Raw genomic sequence first — 21,133 nt, 5'->3', positions numbered from 1 at the left:
TACTATCTGCACAGAACCTGGGTAGCCACCACCCGGTCCCCTTTATCTCCCTCTCTATCTCCCTTTTCCCTCTCTCACTTCCTTCCTTTCAATTTCTCTCAGTATCTATCCAATAAAGTGGTTTTGTTGTTGTTGTTGTTTTGCCTCCAGGGTTATTGCTTGGGCTTGGTCCTAGCACCAACAATCCACAGCTCCTGGAGGCCATTTTTTTCCCATTTTTGTTGCCCTTGTTGTTGTTATTACTGTTGTTATTGTTGTTGGATAGTACTGAGAGAAATGGAGAGAGGAGGAGAGAAAGACACCTGCAGACCTGCTTCACCGCTTGTCAATGAACCCCCCTGCAGGTGGGGAGCCAAGAGCTCACCCAGGATCCTTACGCTGGTCCTTGCACTTTGCACAACATGCACTTAACCCATGCACTACTTCCCTGGCCCCCAATGTAAATATTTTTTAACAAGTAAATTAAGTAGTCACCGTCTATAATGCAACTGTTTTCTTGTCTTCAGTGTTATATCACATTTCGGTATATGACATTATCTATTCATTGTTTCTCCCCCATCAGACACACTCTCACTAAAATATGAAGATAGGAAGGCAGTGACCCTGTCATTCTTATTATTGTATCCCCAGCATCTGGAATGCTGAACACCAGGTGTATCATAGATATGCAGTAGGTATTGTATGAGTAAACTGTTAAAAAGTTTGGTTAAACGGTTATAGTGATATCAATGCTTCCCTTAATAGTGGCATTAAAATTGAAAGAATTAATGCAATTAATATCATGATAACAGAGTTCTCCGTTTCTCCCTTGTTTATGTTTTAGATATGAAGCCCCACAGATTGCCTTACGCTGTGGGATTATGTTGAGAGAATGTATTCGACATGAACCACTTGCCAAAATCATCCTCTTTTCCAATCAATTCAGAGATTTCTTTAAGTATGTGGAGTTGTTAACATTTGATATTGCTTCAGATGCCTTTGCTACTTTTAAGGTAATATTTTTAATCAACTAGGTCATTTAGTTTTAGCATTTTGTAACAGCTCACTTCTGGAAAGGCAGTTTTATTTATTTTTTTTTAATAAAATTCTGTTTCTTAGAGTGTAGCCAATGATGTGATGTAAAAAGGTGTCAGTAATAGAATACAATTGTTAATTCATCCTATTGAATTGTGGAAGCAACTCAAAATACTCATCACAAGCTCACACGAAATGAACCTCAGTATATAAAGGAGAGAAGGAATATGTGGTACTGTGCATAGGATGTTTTCATTTATGTTAAAACCAAAGGGTATAAACTGTCACTTAAGCTACCTGGTCACTGAATGCCTTAGAAATATGCTTGAGAAACTCAAACAGTGGTTGTCTCCAGGGAAAGGAACAGGGTAATGAAGGAGAATTATATAACCTCTTTGAATATAAAGGGATCACATTTTACTGGTGTGGAAAAATTTTAATTCCAATATGGTGAAACAAAATACTGGTTATATTGTTTTTTCAGCATAGACTATATAATTATTAATGTATTATTACCTTATTATGTGGGAAATACATTTTTGAAATTTTAAATTTAATTGTAGTAAAATAGACATAACACTATCCTTACTATTTTTTAGCATGTAGCTCAACAGTGTTAAATATATTCATATTGTTTTAAAACCAATTTCTAGAACATCTTTTGTTTGTTTTGTTTTTCCTTTTGTTGCCTTTTTTTAAAAATTGTTGTTATTGTTGTTATTGTTGTCGTCGTTCGGTAAGACAGAGAGAAATGGCAGGGGGGGAGAGAAAGACAGATATCTGAGATAGATATCTACAGATATCTATCTTTTTCTCCCCCTCTCTGTCTTCCCCTCCTTTCTCCATTTCTCTTTGTCCTATCTAACAATGACAACATCAATAACAACAATAATAACTACAACAATAAAAAAACACAAGGGCAACAAAAGGGAAAATAAATAAATATTTAAAAATAAAAAAAACAAGTCTATTCAATCCTTTACATAATTAAAACCTACCTCTTCTGTTTTAAATAATATAAATATGTAATTTTTGCTTAGTTGTCATCCATATGTGACTTTTAATTTTATTTTTACCAGAGCACTGCTTGGCTCTAGTTTATGGTGAATTGAACCAGGGATGTTGGAACCTCAAGCATGAAAGTCTTTTTGCATAAACATTATGCCCTGTTTGTACATATTACCTTAAATGCATATTTCAGCAATATTGTTATAAAGCATGATAGCCTAATATTAACAAATACTTTAACTGTATTATATTATGTAAATTACTTGAAAGTTACCTATGACCTAGATTATAGTTCTTTTTAATAGTTTTCCAGAAGTGAGAAAGGTGAGAGCAATATTTTACTATGCATACTATATTGAAAACATTATGTTCTCTATAGACCATAGAGACCAAGTCTGTTCCACTTCTGAGATTTCATCTGTTAATCTTAGTTCACATGGTGGCAGGAAGTGCGACAGTATAAGGAAGCAGAGTCAGAAAGGGCAAGATGTAGTAGCAGAAATGGGGGAACCTCAGGAGAAAAAGAAAATCTGGACAGCGAGAAAGTGAGAGAGAGGACAGACAGACAGTGCGGTTCCAGTGAAGGCAGGGACTATAGGCTGGGTAGCAAGAAAGGCTTGCTATGACCAAGCATAAGGGGATAAGGTGATCTTCCACCTTGAAGATAACCTGCTTAAGGGGTAGGCAAGGCTGGACATCTGTAGGAACACAAAGAGGAGAACTGAATTGGCAGGAAGCCCTGTGTAAAGAGAGCCCTCACTTTTGTGTAAGCAAATGAGATATTCCAGTTTAGGAACACAGTTGAATTACCTGAGGCTGGAGGAAAGGATTTCTGTTCCATCACTCCCCAAAAGCCTCAGCTGAGCCTGAAATAAAAAGCAAATCAGTCCCCCTCAGGTCTTTCTCTACCTTCATGCTTGAGGCGCTGAGAGGCTGTACCAATAAGTTAACAACTGTTCTGCAAAGCATTATTTTCCTAATAAAATACATTTTTTAAGTTTTTTAAAAAAAAATTTGGAAGTTGGGCGGTAGTGCAGTGGGTTAAGTGCAGGTGGCGCAAAGAGCAAGGACCGGCGGCATAAGGATTCCAGTTTGAGCCCCCAGCTTCCCACCTGCAGGGAGGTTGCTTCACAGGTGGTGAAGCAGGTCTGCAGGTGTCTTTCTCCTCCCTCCCTTCCCCTCCTCTCTCCATTTCTCTCTGTCCTATCCAACAATGACATCAATAACAACAAATAATAACAGCAACAATAAAACAAGGGCAACGAAAGGGAATAAATAAGTATTTTAAAAAATATTAATTTTTTACATTTATTTTGGATAGAGACAGACTGAGAAAGGGAGAAGGAGTTAGACAAAAAGAGATAGATGATTACTGCTGACTGTAAACCATTAATCCACCAATAAAGAAAAAAAGAGATAGACAGATAGATACATATATACATAGATATCCACAGCATTGCTTCACCATTGCTGAAGCTTCCTTCTGCAGGTTCTTCTTCTAGCGTTTGCCCTTCTTCCATAGCCAGTCAACAGCATCAGGTTGAGCCTGATGTAAAGTTTCGAGACCTCCTTTGAATCTGGAGAGGTGGCAATTGTTGACTATGTGAGTCATAGTCTGTCTGTAGCCACAGGGGCAGTTCGGGTCGTCTCTGGCTCCCCAGCGATGGAGCATAGCGGCTCACCGACCATGGCCTGTTCGATAGCGATTGAGGAGAGCCCAATCATAACGTGCTAGGTCAAAGCCGGGTTGACGTTTGCAGGGGTCTGTGATGAGGTGTTTGTTCTTTATCTCAGCTGACTGCCAACTCTGTTTCCAAGAGACTGGAACAGAGAAGTTCAGTGTAGGCGTAGGGGACCAGATTGGGTGACGAGATGTCAAGCGTTGAACAGGGTGGGCGAAGATATCCGCGTATATTGGCAGGTCCGGTCGAGCGTAGACGTGGGAAATGAACTTAGATGATGCCGCATCCCAACGAATATCTGGCGGGGCGATGTTGCTAAGAACTGGCAGCCATGGAACCGGGGTGGAACGGATGGTTCCAGAAATTATCCCCATGGAGGAATATAATTTGGAATCAACCAAGTGGACATGGGGGCTACGGAACCATACTGGGGCACAGTATTCTGCAGTGGAATAGCATAATGCCAGAGAGGATGATCATAGTGTGGAAGCGCTTGTGCCCCATGAGGAGCTGGCCAGTCTTGCAATGATGTGATTCCTCGCGCCCACCTTTGCTGCAGTTTTTATGAGATGTTTGTGAAATGACAGAGTGCGATCGAGAGTAATGCCAAGATAGACTGGCTGGGCTTCATGCCGGATTCTCGTATCGCCAAGCTGCACCTTAAGCTCACGCGAGACCGAGGCATGGTGTAGATGGAAAACAGATGATACCGTTTTTGCAGTGCTAGGGATTAGTCCCCATTTTTTACAGTAATCAGATATCAGAGACATGTCTTTCGTGAGTGTTTCCTCGAGGATGTCGAACTTGGATGCCTGAGTTGCACAGCAGATGTCATCGGCGTAGATGAACTTCCTTGAAGAAGTTTCTGGGAGGTCATTGATGTAAATATTAAATAGCGTAGGAGCCAGAACAGAGCCCTGGGGGAGACCACTTGAGACAAGTCTCCATCTGCTAGACTTGTCACCCATATGTACCCGGAATCTTCTGTTTTGGAGAAGAAACGATATAGTGTTGGCCACCCATGGAGGCAGGCATCTTGAGATCTTGACTAGGAGACCACGGTGCCAGACCGTGTCATAGGCTGCTGTGAGATCAACAAAGACAGCACCTGTCTTTAAATTCTTCTGGAATCCATTTTCAATGTAAGTTGAGAGGGCCAGGGCTTGTTCGCAGGTAGATCTTCCTGGGCGGAAACCAGCCTTGACGGGTGATAGGAATTTCTCTGTAAGATGAGAAATACGTGACAGAAGCAGCCTCTCAAGGAGTTTGTAACACACGGAGAGGAGAGAAATTGGTCTTCTGCAGGTGATGACTAGCGACTTGAACATGAGTCCTTGAGTACTATAACATGCAGGCTCTACTGGGTGCACCACTGCACAGCCCATTTTAGTTTTTGTTTTTATAGGGTGCCAATCTAGAATCTGGGTTTCAAGGGAACACAGTTCTCTACAGCTCTTTTCAGTATTGCCTGCCTCCTAGACTCTCCCTGAGGAAATGAGGAGTAAAGATCCCAGATCTCTATATGTACGATACACAGAAAAGGCACATGAAAGAAAGAGAAGAGAAGGGGTTATTAAGGTGTATGGAGAAGACAAAGATATAGAGTTAAGAAATCAGCAAGTACAGCAAAGAGAGATAGGAAGGACTAAGGGGGTGGGGGGCAAGTGCACATGGCCCGAAGCCCAAGGACCAGCTTAACTATTCCGGTTCGAGGCTCCAGCTCCCCACCTATAGAAGGGTCACTTCACAAGCGGTGAAGCAAGTCTGCAGGTGTCTATCTTTCTCTCCCCCTCTCTGTCTCCCTTTCCTTTCAGTTTCTCTCTGTTCTATCCAACAACAACAGCAAGGGCAACAAAATGGGAAAAAAATAGCCTCCAGGAGCAGTGGATTCATAGTGCAGGCACAGAGCCCCAGCAATAACCCTGGAGACAAAAAAAAAAAAAAAACCAACTATGCGCCAGTCTCTAAAGAGACTTCACTGGTGGAGGGAAGGTGTTAGAGGCAACAAAAATACATAACAAAGTACTGTGAAACACCAGGGGCCACTCCCATTTCCCAGGATACTCACATGGTAAAACAAAACTTTCTGGTGGCTACAGATGAACACCATCTTCCCTCAACATACACACACCTAGAGCAGCACTTGGTGAGACCTTGTACATCAAATATGAAGAATGACATTTACCAATAAGGATGATTCATCCTTCCCACAAAATATCTGTCTAAATAACTTAAGCTGTTTTCTATTAATAGATACTGTAGCCCCATTTTTTTCCTCCTTTGTTACCAGATGACCTTTTGCTGTCATGGAAACCTATTAGTTATTTTAAAAATTTCACAAGTAACTATAAACATAGGACAAACTCTAGTGGAGGGAAAAGACAGAAAGCCAAACAAGGGACTGAGATATAACTCCCTCAGTAGAGCACACACTTTACCACGTGGCAGGACCTAGTTTAAGCCTCTGGCCTCCACATAAGAGCACCAACATAGGGAAGCTTCACAAGAGGTGAAGCAGCGCACCTCCTCCTTTATCTACTCTGTCTTTCATCATCTATCTCAACAGTAAGAGTCAGCTGGAAGCAGTGGAATTGTGTGAACTACAAGTCACAGGGAAGCCCCAGCAGTAAAAACAAAGAAACAATGGAAACAAATAAATTGGATGTTTTTTTTTAATTCTCTAAAAATTGTTCAACATTTAGTAAAATAAACTCTACTTGATAAAAATGTATTGTTATATGTTCAGCTCAATTTAATCTTCAGCACTGTACTGACATATAAAACTAGAAGTTTTTTTTGTAGCCTGGGAGGTAGCAAAACATGCACATTCAAGTGTAAGACTGTGTCAGAGAGACAATATGTCTCCCCCCCTTTTATTTATTTTAGATAGATACAGAGAGAAATTGAGAGGGAGACAGGAAGGGAGAAGGGACTAAAAGATACAGCATTGTTCACTGCTCCTGACACTAGAGTGCTGGACTTAATAAGAATGAGGTCCCAAATTCAGTCCCTGACAACACATGAGCTGAAATGATTCTCTGCTTCTCTCTCTCTTCATAACTAGTCTAAAACTAAAATATCAACATTATGATTTTTTAAAACTTTTTTATTTTTTCTTTTGTTGCTCTTGTATTTTTATTGTTATTGTAGTTATCGTTGTTATTGATGTCCTTGTTGTTGGATAGGACAAAGAGAAATGGAGAGAGGAGGGGAAGACAGAGAGGGGAGAGAAAGATAGATACCTGCAGACCTGCTTCACCACCTGTGAAGCAACCCTCCTCCAGGTGGGGAGCTGGGGGTTTGAACCCGGACCCTTAGGCCGGTTCTTGCCCTTCGTGCCACGTGCACTTAACCCACTGTGCTACCGCTCCCTACATTATGATTTTTAAGCTTAATTCTTAGACTATAAAATGTAGTCCTAAAAAAAAAAACTAAACAGGATTTTTTGGATGTAGAATGAAAGAGAAGTATTTCAAATATTTTAAAAATTATGTTTTATTGTAATTTGTAATTTTCTGCTTTTTCTTTTTTGGGTAGGAGTCTAGTTTTTTTCATTTTTTTCCCTCTCAGTTATATGAACTATAGTAGCTCAGCAGATATATTTGTCTATGTGGCATGTGTAGATATATACATGCATGAGCATGGAGATAAAATTCCTTTAATTGTATGCATACATTTATTATGTACATAGATGTGAGGGCATGTCTATGTATAAATAGCATGCATACATTCAGGTGTAAGACTGTGTCAAAGAGACAACATGTCTTTTTTAATTCATTTATTTTCGATACAGACAGAGAAATTGAGAGGGAAGTGGAAGGGAGTGGCAGCTAGGGACCCTGCAGCACTGGTTCACCACTTGTGAAGATTCTCCCTACTGGTGGGGACCATGGGCTGGGATCTAAATCCTTGCACACTGTAATATGCGTGCTCAACCAGGTGTGTCACCATCTGGCCCCTTCAGAGACAGCATGTCATTTATGGGCTGTATCCATTATATACCTGTGGTGAAGGAATTCTCTCTCTCTTCTCTCCTTCTATTGCTGGATATTTCAAGTTTTTTCCCTTGAAATTTGATACTAATAAAATTCCCTTTAAATTCCTTTCATTGATGTAACACTAATATAATGTGAATAGAAAACCTTTCCAGGAAGTACTCATCCACCAAGGGCAAAGACAACTATTGCCTGTGCTGAGTGTACAGGCCTGAGGCAGGGGGAGAGCACATTCTTCTTCTTTTTTTCTTCAAACATTCTTCTTTAGAATATTTATTAATTAGATAGAGACAGAAATTGAGAAGGGAAGGGGAAATAGAAAAGGAAAGAAACAAACACCTGCAGCTCTCTTCACCACTTATGAAGCTTTTCCCCTATACAGGTGGAGAACAGGGGTTTGATCCAGGTCCTTGCATACTGTAATGTATGTGCTTAACCAGGTGTGCCACTGCTTGGCCCTGAGAGCACACTCTTGACTCCATGGTGATGCCCACTGTAACAGATGGAGAATTCTTGCAGGTGCAGCAAACCACTGCCCTTCCTAACCTGATCAACTCAAGAAATCACTGGCACTTCCCAGGAGATTAGGGGCATGGCTGACTGAAAAGGAGACACCCAAATATCCACTTAGAAAAATAAAAATAGGATCTCTAAAGGGTGCTATGGAGCTGCCTGATTGGGGGTCTATTTTTAATTTTCAAACAAGCCTGGAGGACTTTCTAATTCAACCATTTTAGTTTCAGAACATAACTGAGTGTTCTACTTGGGGAGGGAATTACCGTATGTGCTCTGATGGGCCCAATGGTCAATACTAGATTGCAATTATAAGTAAAATGAAATAAAATTAATTTTAAATTATTTTTCAACTTACAGTGCAAAATGCTTTAAATATTGTATTTATTAAAATAGAAATATTTGCTTTGGTTTGTTTTTTAATCATTGCTACTATCTGCTCTTTTCTCTCTGAGGTTATACTGTGTATCTTCTATATGCTTTTAGGAAGTTTTAATTAAATATGTATTAAGGCATAAGGAACTTATTTAAAAATTTTAAACCTTTGTTATATTTTTAATTAAATTCTGCATAGTACCTAGATGGGGTATTTAGCCGTAGCATATAAAAGGATTAGGTGAGGCTTGTTTTCTTTCAACATTAAGGCAAATTAAGGATATAATTTGGTGTGAGGTGAAGACAGCCTTTATGAGTTTGTTCAGTTTTCCGAGTTTATGTCTGTAATAAGATAGAGCTACTTGTCTTTAACTGTGAATGGGTGCATTGTACTACTTAGCAAACTACACAACACCTCACAGCCCATTAACCCAATAATGGGATAAACTTGAGTGTCATTCTTAAGTCTCCAGGGCCCTGGGCACCTCTGTTTTATTTCTCTTGTAATTTATTGTAAACAGTGCTATGGTGATGAGCATCTCTGCATAATAATCTTCAGGGACTTGATTCTTAGACGTTTCTTTATTGTTTGTTTGTTTATACCAGAACACCCCTCAAATCTGGCTGTGGTGGTCCTGGAAATGGCATCTGGGACCTCTCACATAGCACATAAAAAGTCCTATGTGTTACTGCTGTTTATCTTCCTGGCCCAGAAGCTTCCATTTAATTTTTTTAATTTAAAATTCAGTACCACTTTATTGAGGAAATGTTGATTTACAGGATCGTTGTTGTTATGAGGATACTTATATATTTCCCAAAGGTATTATCATCTCCCTTTTAAAAAGTGGTTAAGGGAAAACAAAGAAAGAGGTTAAGAAACAAAACTAAAGGTCAAAATCCTTGAAACTGCTAATTTGTGAGATAAGAGTTTAGGCCACTTCAAATTAATGATTTGTTTTTAAAGATTGCCATAAGCTTTATTTTAATTTTACTTATATCATCACAATATGGAGTTATGTCTTGAAAAAATAATGTAAATTTATCTCTTCAGTATCATTTCACAAAATTATTTCTTTTTTTTAATTTTTTTAATTTATTTATTCCCTTTTGTTGCCCTTGTTGTTTTATTGTTGTAGTTATTATTGATTGTCGTTGTTGTTGGATAGGACAGAGAGAAATGAAGAGAGGAGGGGAAGACAGAGAGGGGGAGAGAAAGACAGACACCTGCAGACCTGCTTCACCGCCTGTGAAGGGACCTGCCTGCAGGTGGGGAGCTGGGGGCTCAAACCGGGATCCTGACTCTGGTCCTTGAGCTTAGTGCCACCTGCGCTTAACCCGCTGCGCTACAGCCCGACTCCCCACAAAATTATTTCTATTAGAAAGTTGACAATGGCAAATCTACTAACTGTTGTTTTAACATAAAACAGATTTGTACTTTGTATGTTAAAGAATGGAAATTACTTTGTGATGTAAATGAAAATATTCTTCTGAAACTTCTATGTATTTCAAACTAGTGGCCTTATAAAAAGCTCTAGAGGAAAAGACAAACTTGTAAAAATTTATTAGGTAATATAGTCTTGTTTAACTTGGCTTTTATTTTTTTTCTAGGATTTACTAACCAGACATAAAGTGTTGGTAGCTGACTTCTTAGAGCAAAATTATGACACTGTAAGTAGAAGTCATCTTTAAGATTTTGCCTCATGTTCTCTTCTGCTCTTTTACCTGCCCCCTTAGGTCTATAAGCACTTACTTATATTTCTGATCCACAGTAAAAACCAACCATACTCAGTCATGTATTAGAGTTGTCTATTACCTAGGATTCAGGTCCTCTAGAAACTTTGTGAAAAATTGAGAATGACACAAAATCAGAACTTTCTCTTCTTTCACATCTCTTCCCATTTCAGTGCTCTGGAGCTTCAGTAAACAACTAGCACCTAATCACTTTGACTTCTACTTAACATCCATGTTCACCCCATAGAAAGTACATATTACTACCCATAAGGACCCGGGTTCAAGCCCCCATCTCCACATGCAGGGGAGAAGCTTCATGAGTGGTGAAGCAGTGCTGCAGGTGTCTGTCTCTCTCTCTCCCTCTCCCTCTCCCTATTTCCCCCTCCCCTCTCAATTTCTCTCACTCTCCCTTTTTTAATTTATTTTATTTATTTGTTTTTAATAATGAGAGTAAATGATATAAGACACTTTATATACTTTAAATACTTTCCTGTTTTATTTTCTGCAAATGGGACATTGAATAGAAAAAAAAAAGATTCCTCCCAATAAACATTTTTAAAATACAATTTATTTAGAATAGAAATTTTTTAAAGACAGAGAAATTGAGAGGGGGTGGGGGGGAGATAGCATAATGGTTATGCAATGAGACTCTCATGCCTGAGGCTCCAAAGTCCCCTTGTACTGTCATAAGCCAGAGCTGAGCAGTACACTGGTAAAAACAAATAAATAAGAGAAATTAAAAAAGGGAGAGTGAGAGAAATTGAGAGGGGAGGGGGAAATAGGGGGGAGGGAGAGAGAGAAAGAGAAGAGAAACCTGCCGCACTGCTTCACCACTCATGAAGCTTCTCCCCTGCATGCGGAGACAGGGGGCTTGAACCTGCGTCCTTGTGGGTAGTAATATGTACTTTCTATAGGGTGCACAAGGATGTGTCTTATATCACTTACTTTCATTATCCTCCCATGTCTTTTTTTTTTAATTTTTTATTTATAAAAAGGAAACAATGACAAAACCATAGGATAAGAGGGGTACAGCTTCGCACAATTCCCACCACCAGACCTCCGTATACAACCCCTCCCCTGATAGTCTTCCCATGTCTTTATGTGTAAGTGATGAAGGGGAAATAGGGAAACTGCCCTGTGTATAATCATGATCAGCTTAAAGTTAAGCATAGACAGATACAAAACTCAACAACTGGGCTACACTGGGCTAGAAGGTTAGGGAATTACCTGTGAAGCAAGATATAACCAAACCTAATGCAGAGAAATCACTGCTGGATATAGTTTAATCCTTTCTTTTCATTTCATTAGATTTTTGAAGACTATGAGAAACTGCTTCAGTCTGAAAATTATGTCACAAAGAGACAATCTTTAAAGGTAATCAAATTTCCTTCCATAAAAGAGTTTCCATAAGTTGATATCTTGTTAGTACACTATTGATCTGTTAGTAAACAAGTAAATACAGACAAATTAAAGTAACCTAAGAATAATTTTTTAAATTATATTAATTATCTTTATTTATTGCATAGAGACCACCAGAAGCAAGGGGGAGATAGAGAGGGAAAGAGACAGAGAGACACCTGCAGCACTGCTTCACCACTTGCAAAGCTTTCCCCCTGCAGGTGGGGATCGGGGGCTTGAACCTGGGTCCTTGAGCACTGTAACGTGTGCTCAAGCAGGTGTGCCACCATCCGGCCCCAGAACCTTTTTTTTTTTTTTTTTTATCATATTTTGCAGTCAAACAATGTAAGTGCCCTGCCTCAAATTCTTTTTGGTAGTAACAAAATAAATAATAACTACATGATAAATATACCATAAAGAAATAACAAAAATAATATGATTAAATTATAAAGTACAGGACCTGGAAGTTGGTATAGTGGCTGGTATGTTTTGACTTAAAAGCATGAGTTCCTAAATTTGATCCCTGGCATTGCATGTGCCAAAGTGATGTTCTGGTTTACTGTGAGTGTGTGTATATGTGTGTGTATGTGTGTATGTCTATGTGTGTGTGTGTGTGTATGTGTGTGTGTGTGTGTGTCTATATATAATTTTATGGAGGTGAGGGTGTATGGATTACAGCACATTTGTCTATACATGTGTAAGGTTTTCCAGTTCTGCATAACAGGTGTTTGCTATATACTGTTGTTCACCACTCCAGCCCCCCACCCCCATCAAGGACTCTAAGCTCTGTCTCCGCCTCCTTTTCATTACCTCCCCCAGAGGTAATGTCTCCTCCCCTTGCTTTGGTGCAGTGTACCACCCCCAGTCCAATTTTCTAACTCCGTCTTCCAAGTTCCACCTATATGTAGAGTCACCCAGTGTTCACTCCTCTTCCTGACCTATCCCACCCAGCAGTTTTCCTTCTGCTTCCAGGAAGGTGAGGCAGATTGAGATTTTAGAGATGTTCCGATGTTCATATATGTTTGCTTTTCTTATTGCTGTTATTTGAGTTTCCATTTTTATTCCTACAGATTACCTCATTTGGAATTAGAGTTCCTTTCCTTCTTTTCCTGTAGAACTACTTTTAGTAATTCTTGCAAGATTGGGTTGTTGATGGTGAATTCACCCCAAACTGTCAAGGCCAAAACACATAATAGTAACATTTTCCAAAAGTAAGGACAAGGGGGTGGGAATAGATAGGATACTAGCTATACAAAGAGACTTTCATGCCTGAGACTCCAAAATCCCAGGTTCAATCTCCCACACTACCATAAAACCAATGCTTTGATTAAAAGGAAAAAAAAAAAAAAGTAAGAACATGGAAGAAATATTTCAGGCTGCAAGGGAAATGAAGAAGCTGACATACAGAGGCAGAACCATCAGGCTCTTACTAGATTCCTCAGCACAAGCCCAAGAATCAAGAGGGGAATGGAATGACGATTTTACAGTAGTAAGAGATAAGAATTATCAATCATTAGTATTCTGTCATGTCAAACTAGCTTTCAAGTGTGAAGGGGAAATCAAAAGCTTCTCAATAATACAGAAACTGGTTCTCTCTTGTGTTAATAAATTAATCTTAATTGTAAAGATTACAGAGTACATATGTGTGTCATCACATTTGTGATTTGAAATGCTATTCTCTATGAAACACCTGTGAGATGCTGCTGTTCCTCTTCAGACAGGGAGCCCAGCAGAGTGGGGCCACTTCTGTCTGCCAATGGCCTTATTCTCCTCAGTGAAAAGAAACCTGGAAGCAGCCATTTGACCAAGAGCAGAGGAGTCAACTCCAAGGGAGTGAGATGTTAGCTCGAGTTACAAAGTTCTATTCTTCAGATACCACTCAGATATTTACAAGAAAGTTTTTAGTGACTAGGAGAACACAGAACTTGTATGCCTAAGGCCCAGGTCCCATCCATGACACTTCATCTAAGGACATGCTGCTCTTGACTCTTTCTCACACTGTCTCTTACTAAGTAAATTTTTTAAAAAGAAATTTTGTGGGGGGTGTATTGTTATGTGGAAAACTGGGAAATGTTATGGATGTACAAACTATTATATTTACTGTCAACTGTAAAACATTAATCCCCCAATTTAAAAAAAAGATAAAATAATTGGCAGACAATAATTGATATGTCTTTGTCAAACAATCTGTATAACTGAGCTTCCCACCCCCCCCAACATTGCTTACTTAGTCTTTTGTATAATTCCTATGCTCTCCCTGGTCCAATAAATATCAATGTTGAGATGACATATATAGTACAATGAATTTGTTCCTAAATATTAGATAGAAAGCTAAAGTATTAAATTTATTAGTTATAATTTTTTTTTTTTAGTTACAATATTTTTGTCAATTGATTTTACTCACGACCTACTTTTCCCTATCATTGTGCCCTTGCTGCTCCAACTTTATCTGTTGATGACAAGGTCAACCTACTAATAACAACCAGTCATTCAGCACTCTTTATTGAGTTTTTCCATGTGTGGAGGCCCATACAATGTGATTCATGTAGGGAGAGGAAAAGGAAAAAAGTACAAGTATGTTTTTCTGTGTGCTGGAACCTGGAGTGAAGGCATCAAGCTCCAAACAAAGACAGTGCAGTTAATGCTATGCTCTCCAAAGTATAGAAAGCTTGTTAAAAGCTTGTTAAAAGCTTGTCATAGCCACAGACCTAGAGAAAAGAAGTCCTGATTTGAGAAGGGTTCCACAAGGACAGCCAAAATAAGGGGAGGTTTTCCTTTTTACAGAGATAGTCACCTATGCAGTGAAGAAGAAACTGGAATAGTACCAGGTAGCAATGCTTTCAAGAACCAACACAGGATATTGTTAACAAAGTGTTCTCAACCCTTCTCTTCAGTAGGAATCTGTCAGCTATTGGACCTAGTAGAGAGGCTGGTATGACTTAAGGTAGCTCATCCCAATCAGGATAAAAAGCTGAAGGTGATATAATTTATCTCTGTACCATTTTATTTATTATTTATTTATTTATTTTCATTTCTTGTTATTGATATTATTAGTATTTTGCCTCCAGGGCTATCGCTGGGACTTAGAGCCTGCACCATGAATCCATTGCTACTGGTGGCCATTTTTTCACATTTTGTTGTTGTTATTATTGTTGTTGTTGGATGGGGCAGAGAGAAATCGAGAGAGAAGACAAAGAGGGGGAGAGAAAGATGGACACCTGTAGGCCTGCTTCACCACTTGTGAGACAACCCATCTTTAGGTGAGGGGCTTGAACCAGGGTCCTTACACCAGTCCTGCCCAGCCCCCAAATTCACCATTTTTAATAGCTGAGTAGTATTCCATTGTGTATATAATCACAACTTGCTAAGCCACTCATCTGTTGTTGGATTCCTGGGTTGCTTCCAGGTTTTGGCTATTATGAATTGTGCTGCTGTGACCATAGGTATACACAAATATTTTTGGATGGGTGTGTTTGATTCCTTCAGCTATATCCCCAGGAGGGGAATTGCAGGGTCAATAGGGTAGGTCCATTTCTAGCCTTCTTAGAGTTCTCCAGACTGCTCTCAACAGGGGTTGGACCAGTTTATATTAACACGATCAGTGCAGGAGGGTTCCTTTGTCCCCACAACCTCTCCAGCATTTGTTGCTGCTACCTTTTCTCATGTATGACATTCACACAAGAAAAGTAGATAAAGAAATAAAAATTGACACCAGAAACAGTAGCCTGGTAGAAGCACTGAGCCCCAGGGATAATCCTGGTAGCAAAAAGAGGAGATGGAGGAATGGATAAGATGTTGGACTCTCAAGCATGAGGCCCCAAGTTCAATTCCTGGTATCACATATGACAGAGTGATGTTCTCTCTTTTTCTAAGAATTTAATTAAAATAATTAAAAGTATTAATTAAAATTTAATTAAAAATTTAATTAAAATTATTTAAAATTTTTTGAAAATCAAAGAAATGTGGAGAGTCAGGAAGATAGCACAGTGCTTGTGTGAAGGCCCCAGGTCATCACAAGCCAGAGTCATGGGGTGCTCTAGGAAGGAAGGAAGGAAAGAAGGAAGGAAGGAGAGGTAGAGGGAAGGAAGAAACGAAGGATGGATGGATAGATGGAAGGTATATTGGAGATACATGACTCAGCATTAGAGCTCATACCTTGCATATAGGAGGCCCTGGGTTTGAACCTTAACACCACATAAATCAAAACCCAGCAATTACCAAAACAACAAATGTGAGTGTAGAGTTTAGGAAAAGCATTAAGACTATAAAAACAGATTTGAGCAACATCTTTTAGATGTTACAATTGAAGCCATGGGCATTGGTGAGGCTGTTGGAAGATAAGAAATTCAAGTATGCAGCTTGGAAAATTCCTACATAAGTGACACAGAGAGAAGGGGAACCAGTAACAAAGGCAGCCAAGAAACAAGCTACAGAGAGGTAAAACACCAGAAGAATGCATAAAGAAAATTTCCAGGGCTGGGTGGTGGTGCACCTGGTTGAGTGCACATGTTGAGCTCAAGGACCTAGGTTCAAGCCTCCAGTCCCCACCTGCATGGGGAAAGCGTCACAGGTGGTAAAGCAGGGCTTCAGGTGTCTATCTCTCACCCTATCTCCTCATTCCCTGTCGATTTCTGGTTCTCTACCCAATAAATAATAAAGATAATAATAAAAAATTTTTTAAAAAAGAAAAGAAAATTTCCAGATGCTGAAGAGAAATTATTTTTTCTTACCAGAGCACTGCTCAGCTGTCTTGTGGTGGCAGGGATCGAACTCAGGACCCCTGAGTCTCAAGCATAAAGTGTTGGATAAGCCACTGTACTGTCTACCACCACCCCCATAACTATTAAGCTCTCTCTCCAGCTTAAGAAAAATTCTTTAGATGCAGCAAAGAGATAAAGGAAAATGAAGAGTAAAATTTAATATGTTTGTTTTTCATATGTTCAAGACTACCTTTTGATGAGTTAATAATACCAGCTATAGTCTTCATTTGTTGTTAGCAAACACTATATTCTTTTATACCAAAATAACCTTAAGGCAGATAATTCTTATTTGTTTAAATAGACAAAAGATCATCAGAGTGGGGTGGTTGTTTACTGGCAGGTTTTGGGTCTATGATTTTTTTCTTTTTTTTTTTTTGCTACATACCAGTTTTATAATAAAAGTTTGGAGGAAAATACCTATCACTGAGCCCTTACCTTTATTCAGGTAAGGGCTATATTATAGTAGAGTGAGTTCTGTTATTCTTATTACAGTTTGTTATTTGTATTATCTTATTAGATTAGTAGAGCTTGTTATTGTTATCACCTTAGTGCTTAGGAAGCAATATGTTACTGGGAAGCAAAATTAAACTTTTGCTTTCCTGCCTCTACTATAAGAAGCACTTCAGGACTCTTGTTTTTATTTATTTTCCCTTTTTGTGCTCTTGTTGTTTTATTGTTGTTGTAGTTATTATGTAGTTATTATTATGTTGATGTTGTCGTTGGATAGCACAGAGAGAAATGGAGAGAGGAGGGGAAGACAGAGGGGGAGAGAAAGAGAGACACCTGCAGACCTGCTTCACCACCCATGAAGTGACTCCCCTGCAGGTGGGGAGCCCGGGGCTCGAACTGGGATCCTTACACTGGTCCTTGTGCTTCATGCCATGTGCGCTTTACGTGCAGCTCTACCGCCCCACCCCCAGGACTCTTGTTTTTTTCATGTCAACATCTGTAGCTCACATTTATATTTCAGCGAGAAGTGATATACATATTGAATAGGATGAGTCTGAAACAGTGTATAGCTTAGATTTTTATGTTTTCTTGTAGCTGCTAGGTGAGCTGATCCTGGACCGACACAATTTTTCGATCATGACAAAGTACATCAGCAAGCCAGAAAACCTCAAACTGATGATGAACCTCCTTCGAGATAAAAGTCCCAACATTCAGTTTGAAGCCTTCCATGTGTTTAAGGTAATGTGCAAGCTCTGGAGATCATGTGGGCATTTGTTTTCCACTTTGAAACGGAAAACTTCCAGTTTTTCACTTTACCAAAGAGAGTTGAGAAAAAACTAAATAGGCCTTTTGTTTCATATGACTTAGATGAAATTTTAGAGTCATTTTAATTATTGCTGTTTGTAAAAGGGTTATGAACTAATCCATATCTCTAAACATTTTCGCTGAGAAAATAGGCGGATTTTGTTTCACACAAGCTACTAAAACAATCACTGATTCAGCTAGAATCCAAAGTGTCAAAATTTGAAGGTTTTGCTTCCTGCCAGCTACCTTCTTTGAACCTTAAGTGAAGAACTGAAGAAACAATTGGGTGCTACTCACTTTATTACTTGGTTAGAAATATTTTATCACTTTATGCTATGATACTTGGTTTTCCTAATTTTGTTTTATTACATAAAAGTAATAAAATCAGGCCAGGAAGAGAATACAGGTTTAGGAAACAAAATTTCATGCCCAAGGTTTGGAAGTCCTAAATTCATACCCAACACCACAGAAGTGAGCAATGCTTGGCAAAAAAAATAATAAAATAAAATAATAGAATCACCTTAATCACCCTATAGAAACACTAGACAATAGATTTTTTTTTTAGTCTATGGCCGTACCACCATGAACACACCCCATCTCACCTGATCTCAGAAGCTAAGCAGGGTTGGGCCTGGTTAGTACTTGGATGGGAAACAATAGATTTTTTTTTTCCCTTTTGTTGCCCTTGTTTTTTTTTATTGTTGTTGTAGTTATTGTTGTTGTTGATGTCATCATTGTTGTATAGGACAGAGAGAAATGGAGAGAGGAAGGGAAGACAGAGAGGGGAGAGAAAGCTAGACACCTGCAGACCTGCTTCACTGCTTGTGAAGTGACTCCCCTGTAGGTGAGGAGCCAGAGCTCGAACCGGGATCCTTATGCTGGTCCTTGTGCTTTGCACCACGTGTGCTTAATCCGCTGCACTACCACCCGACCCCCAATAGATATTTTAATATATTGTTATTATTATTATTTTATTATTTTATTTTAATGAGAGATGAAGGGGAGAGAGGGACCAGAGCACTGCTCAGCTCTGGCTGATAGTTGTGCTAGAGACTGAATCTGAAGGCTTGGTACCTGAGGCATGAAAGGCTTTTACAGGACCATTATTCTGTTTCTCCAGCCCTAGACAACAGATTTTTTTTTTCTAAAATCCTATTGGTTTATTTTGGTTTTCCTTATGAATGGATTTGAGTCATTGAAGATGCCTATAAAACTTATATGAACTGGGGAGACAGCATAATGGTTCTACAAAACTTAGAAAAGAGTTTTGCCAGTGTTTTCTTCTAAATATTTGATGGTTTCTGGTTTAATGTTCAAATCCTTGACCCATTTGGAGTTTACTTGTGTCCATGGTGAGATGCAGTGGTTCAGTTTCATTCTGCACATTTCCCAGCACCATCTATTGAGAAAAATCTTTCTCCATTTAATACTTTGGGCCCCCTTGTCAAAAGTGAAAAAAAAAAAGTGAGATGTCTATAGGTGTGGGGTATTAATACTATTTTACAGAAAGTTTAACAGTACAGTAAAAAGTATTAAAAACTGCCACCTTAGTGATTCATCAACTATTTTAAATAGAGAATATCCAACTTTATCATGTCTATACCCCATTGTGCCCCTTTACTTACTTAATAAAGTAGTAGATAAAAAATAAAAGTTGTAATTAAGACCTCACATCTTAGACTAGAAAAAATGTTAACTTGGATAGTGCATCCACTTTGTTATCTTCAGGACCCAGGTTTAAGCTCAGACCCCACCAAATTGAAAGAAGCTTCAGTGCTATGGTACCCCCCCCCACCCGCCTATCTCTATATGAAAAAAAAAAAAAAAGACTGCACATCTCTTTTGTACTTTTATTTTTAAGTTTTATTTACTTCATAGGAAAGAGAGAGAAAGAACAAGGAAAAGAGAAAGAGGGAGCATTGCTCTAGCATATGTGTGACAGGAATGTAACTCAGGGCTCTCCATACGCCAAGTCCTGTACTTTACTATTAAGCACTTCCCTGGCCACTAAAATACTTTCCTTGTGAATTTATAAAATATGCCTGAATCTTCAGGTTCAATCTCTAGAACAGTATATGCCAGAACTAACTGGTGCTTTTTTCTCTGCCCCCACCTTGTATCCTCTCTTAAACAGGATTTTTTTTCCTTTTTCTGATCACAAAAAAATTCAAAATATGTCAAAATATTCTAAATGTTATGTTGCTCATATTTAATTCACTGGTATATTGACTCTTTAGAGTAAAAAGATTTTCCTCTACACTGCTACAGAATAAGAAATTGCTCTGAGTAACTTCCATGTAACTATAACAAATCCCAATTTCTATTCCATGTACAAAATATTTCATGGTCACTACTTTGCCTCAAAGACTGTAAGTGTAGCAAGGTAGAAAACTATCTTTTCAATAACTTACCTAGTACAAACTGCCCTTGAAAAAAAAAATTAAATAAATAAATGAATATATGTATAAAACCATGTCTTTTAAAAAATGAAGTCACTTACTAATGAGAGAGAATATTGAGAGGTAGCACAGTGGATGGGGCATTGTACATGAAATTCATTGTGCATGAAATTCTGATACGAATCCCTGGTACTGCATGTTCCCAGTGATACTCTAGTTCTATCTACTCTTTCATGCTTTCTCATTAAAAAATAAATAAGGGGACCAGGTAGTGGCACACCTGGTTGAGTGCACATGTTAAAGTGCTCAAGGACCTGGGTTCAAGCCCCCGGTCCCCACCTGCAGGGGGAAAGCTTTGCAAGTGGTGAAGCAAGGCTGCAGGTGTCTCTCTCTTTCCCTATCTATCTCCCTTACCCTCTCGTTCTGGTTGTCTCTATCCAATAAATAAAGATAATAAATTAAAAAATAAAATCAATAAATAAGGGGGCAAGGTGGTAGCACAGCAGGCTAAGCGCACATGGCGCAAAGAGCAAGGACCTGCATAAAGATCCTGGTTCAAGCCCCTGGCTCCCCTCCTGTCTCATTTTTCTCTGTCCTATCCAACAATAATAACAACAAGGCAACAAAAATGAGGGGAACAATAAACAAATCTTATTGAAAAAGAAAAATACTGAGGGGGAAGAGAGGAGAACTGGAACATCACTCTGGTATATATGACGACAGGAATTCAACTTGGAACCTTACCCCAACAAGTCTTGTGCTGTGCCATCCCTGGCTGCAAAACTTGTGTATTTTTAAATCTTTCATAAAAAGCATTCAGGTTTAAAGTAGTAAAATATTTTCAACTATAAATATCTGATTTGTGGTTATGGTAGTTGCCTTTTTCTGTCATGCTTGAGAATCTCATATAGATCACATTTCTGAGTCATTTAGTGTAACTTAAAGGGTACAGTCACTAAGACTGCATTATATAAAAAAGAGAAATCAGTGGCCTGTGAGATGGC

The 21,133-nt window shown here is 38.9% G+C and overlaps 1 protein-coding gene across 4 annotated transcripts in view; it reads left to right on the top strand.

Moving 5' to 3' along the window:
• Nucleotides 1-21,133, top strand: part of CAB39L (calcium binding protein 39 like) — a 109,587-nt gene that overhangs the window by 69,330 nt on the left and 19,124 nt on the right. For all 4 annotated transcript variants that reach the window (XM_060194865.1, XM_016187317.2, XM_060194866.1 and 1 more), the window contains 4 exons: nucleotides 824-992; nucleotides 10,196-10,255; nucleotides 11,627-11,692; nucleotides 17,521-17,664. In XM_060194865.1, coding sequence (XP_060050848.1) covers nucleotides 824-992; nucleotides 10,196-10,255; nucleotides 11,627-11,692; nucleotides 17,521-17,664 — 439 coding nt within the window. The remainder of the gene's footprint in view (nucleotides 1-823; nucleotides 993-10,195; nucleotides 10,256-11,626; nucleotides 11,693-17,520; nucleotides 17,665-21,133) is intronic.

Source organism: Erinaceus europaeus, chromosome 7, assembly GCF_950295315.1.
Source record: "Erinaceus europaeus chromosome 7, mEriEur2.1, whole genome shotgun sequence".
Lineage (NCBI taxonomy): Eukaryota > Metazoa > Chordata > Mammalia > Eulipotyphla > Erinaceidae > Erinaceus > Erinaceus europaeus.
This window is presented reverse-complemented; position numbering and strand designations above follow the sequence as displayed.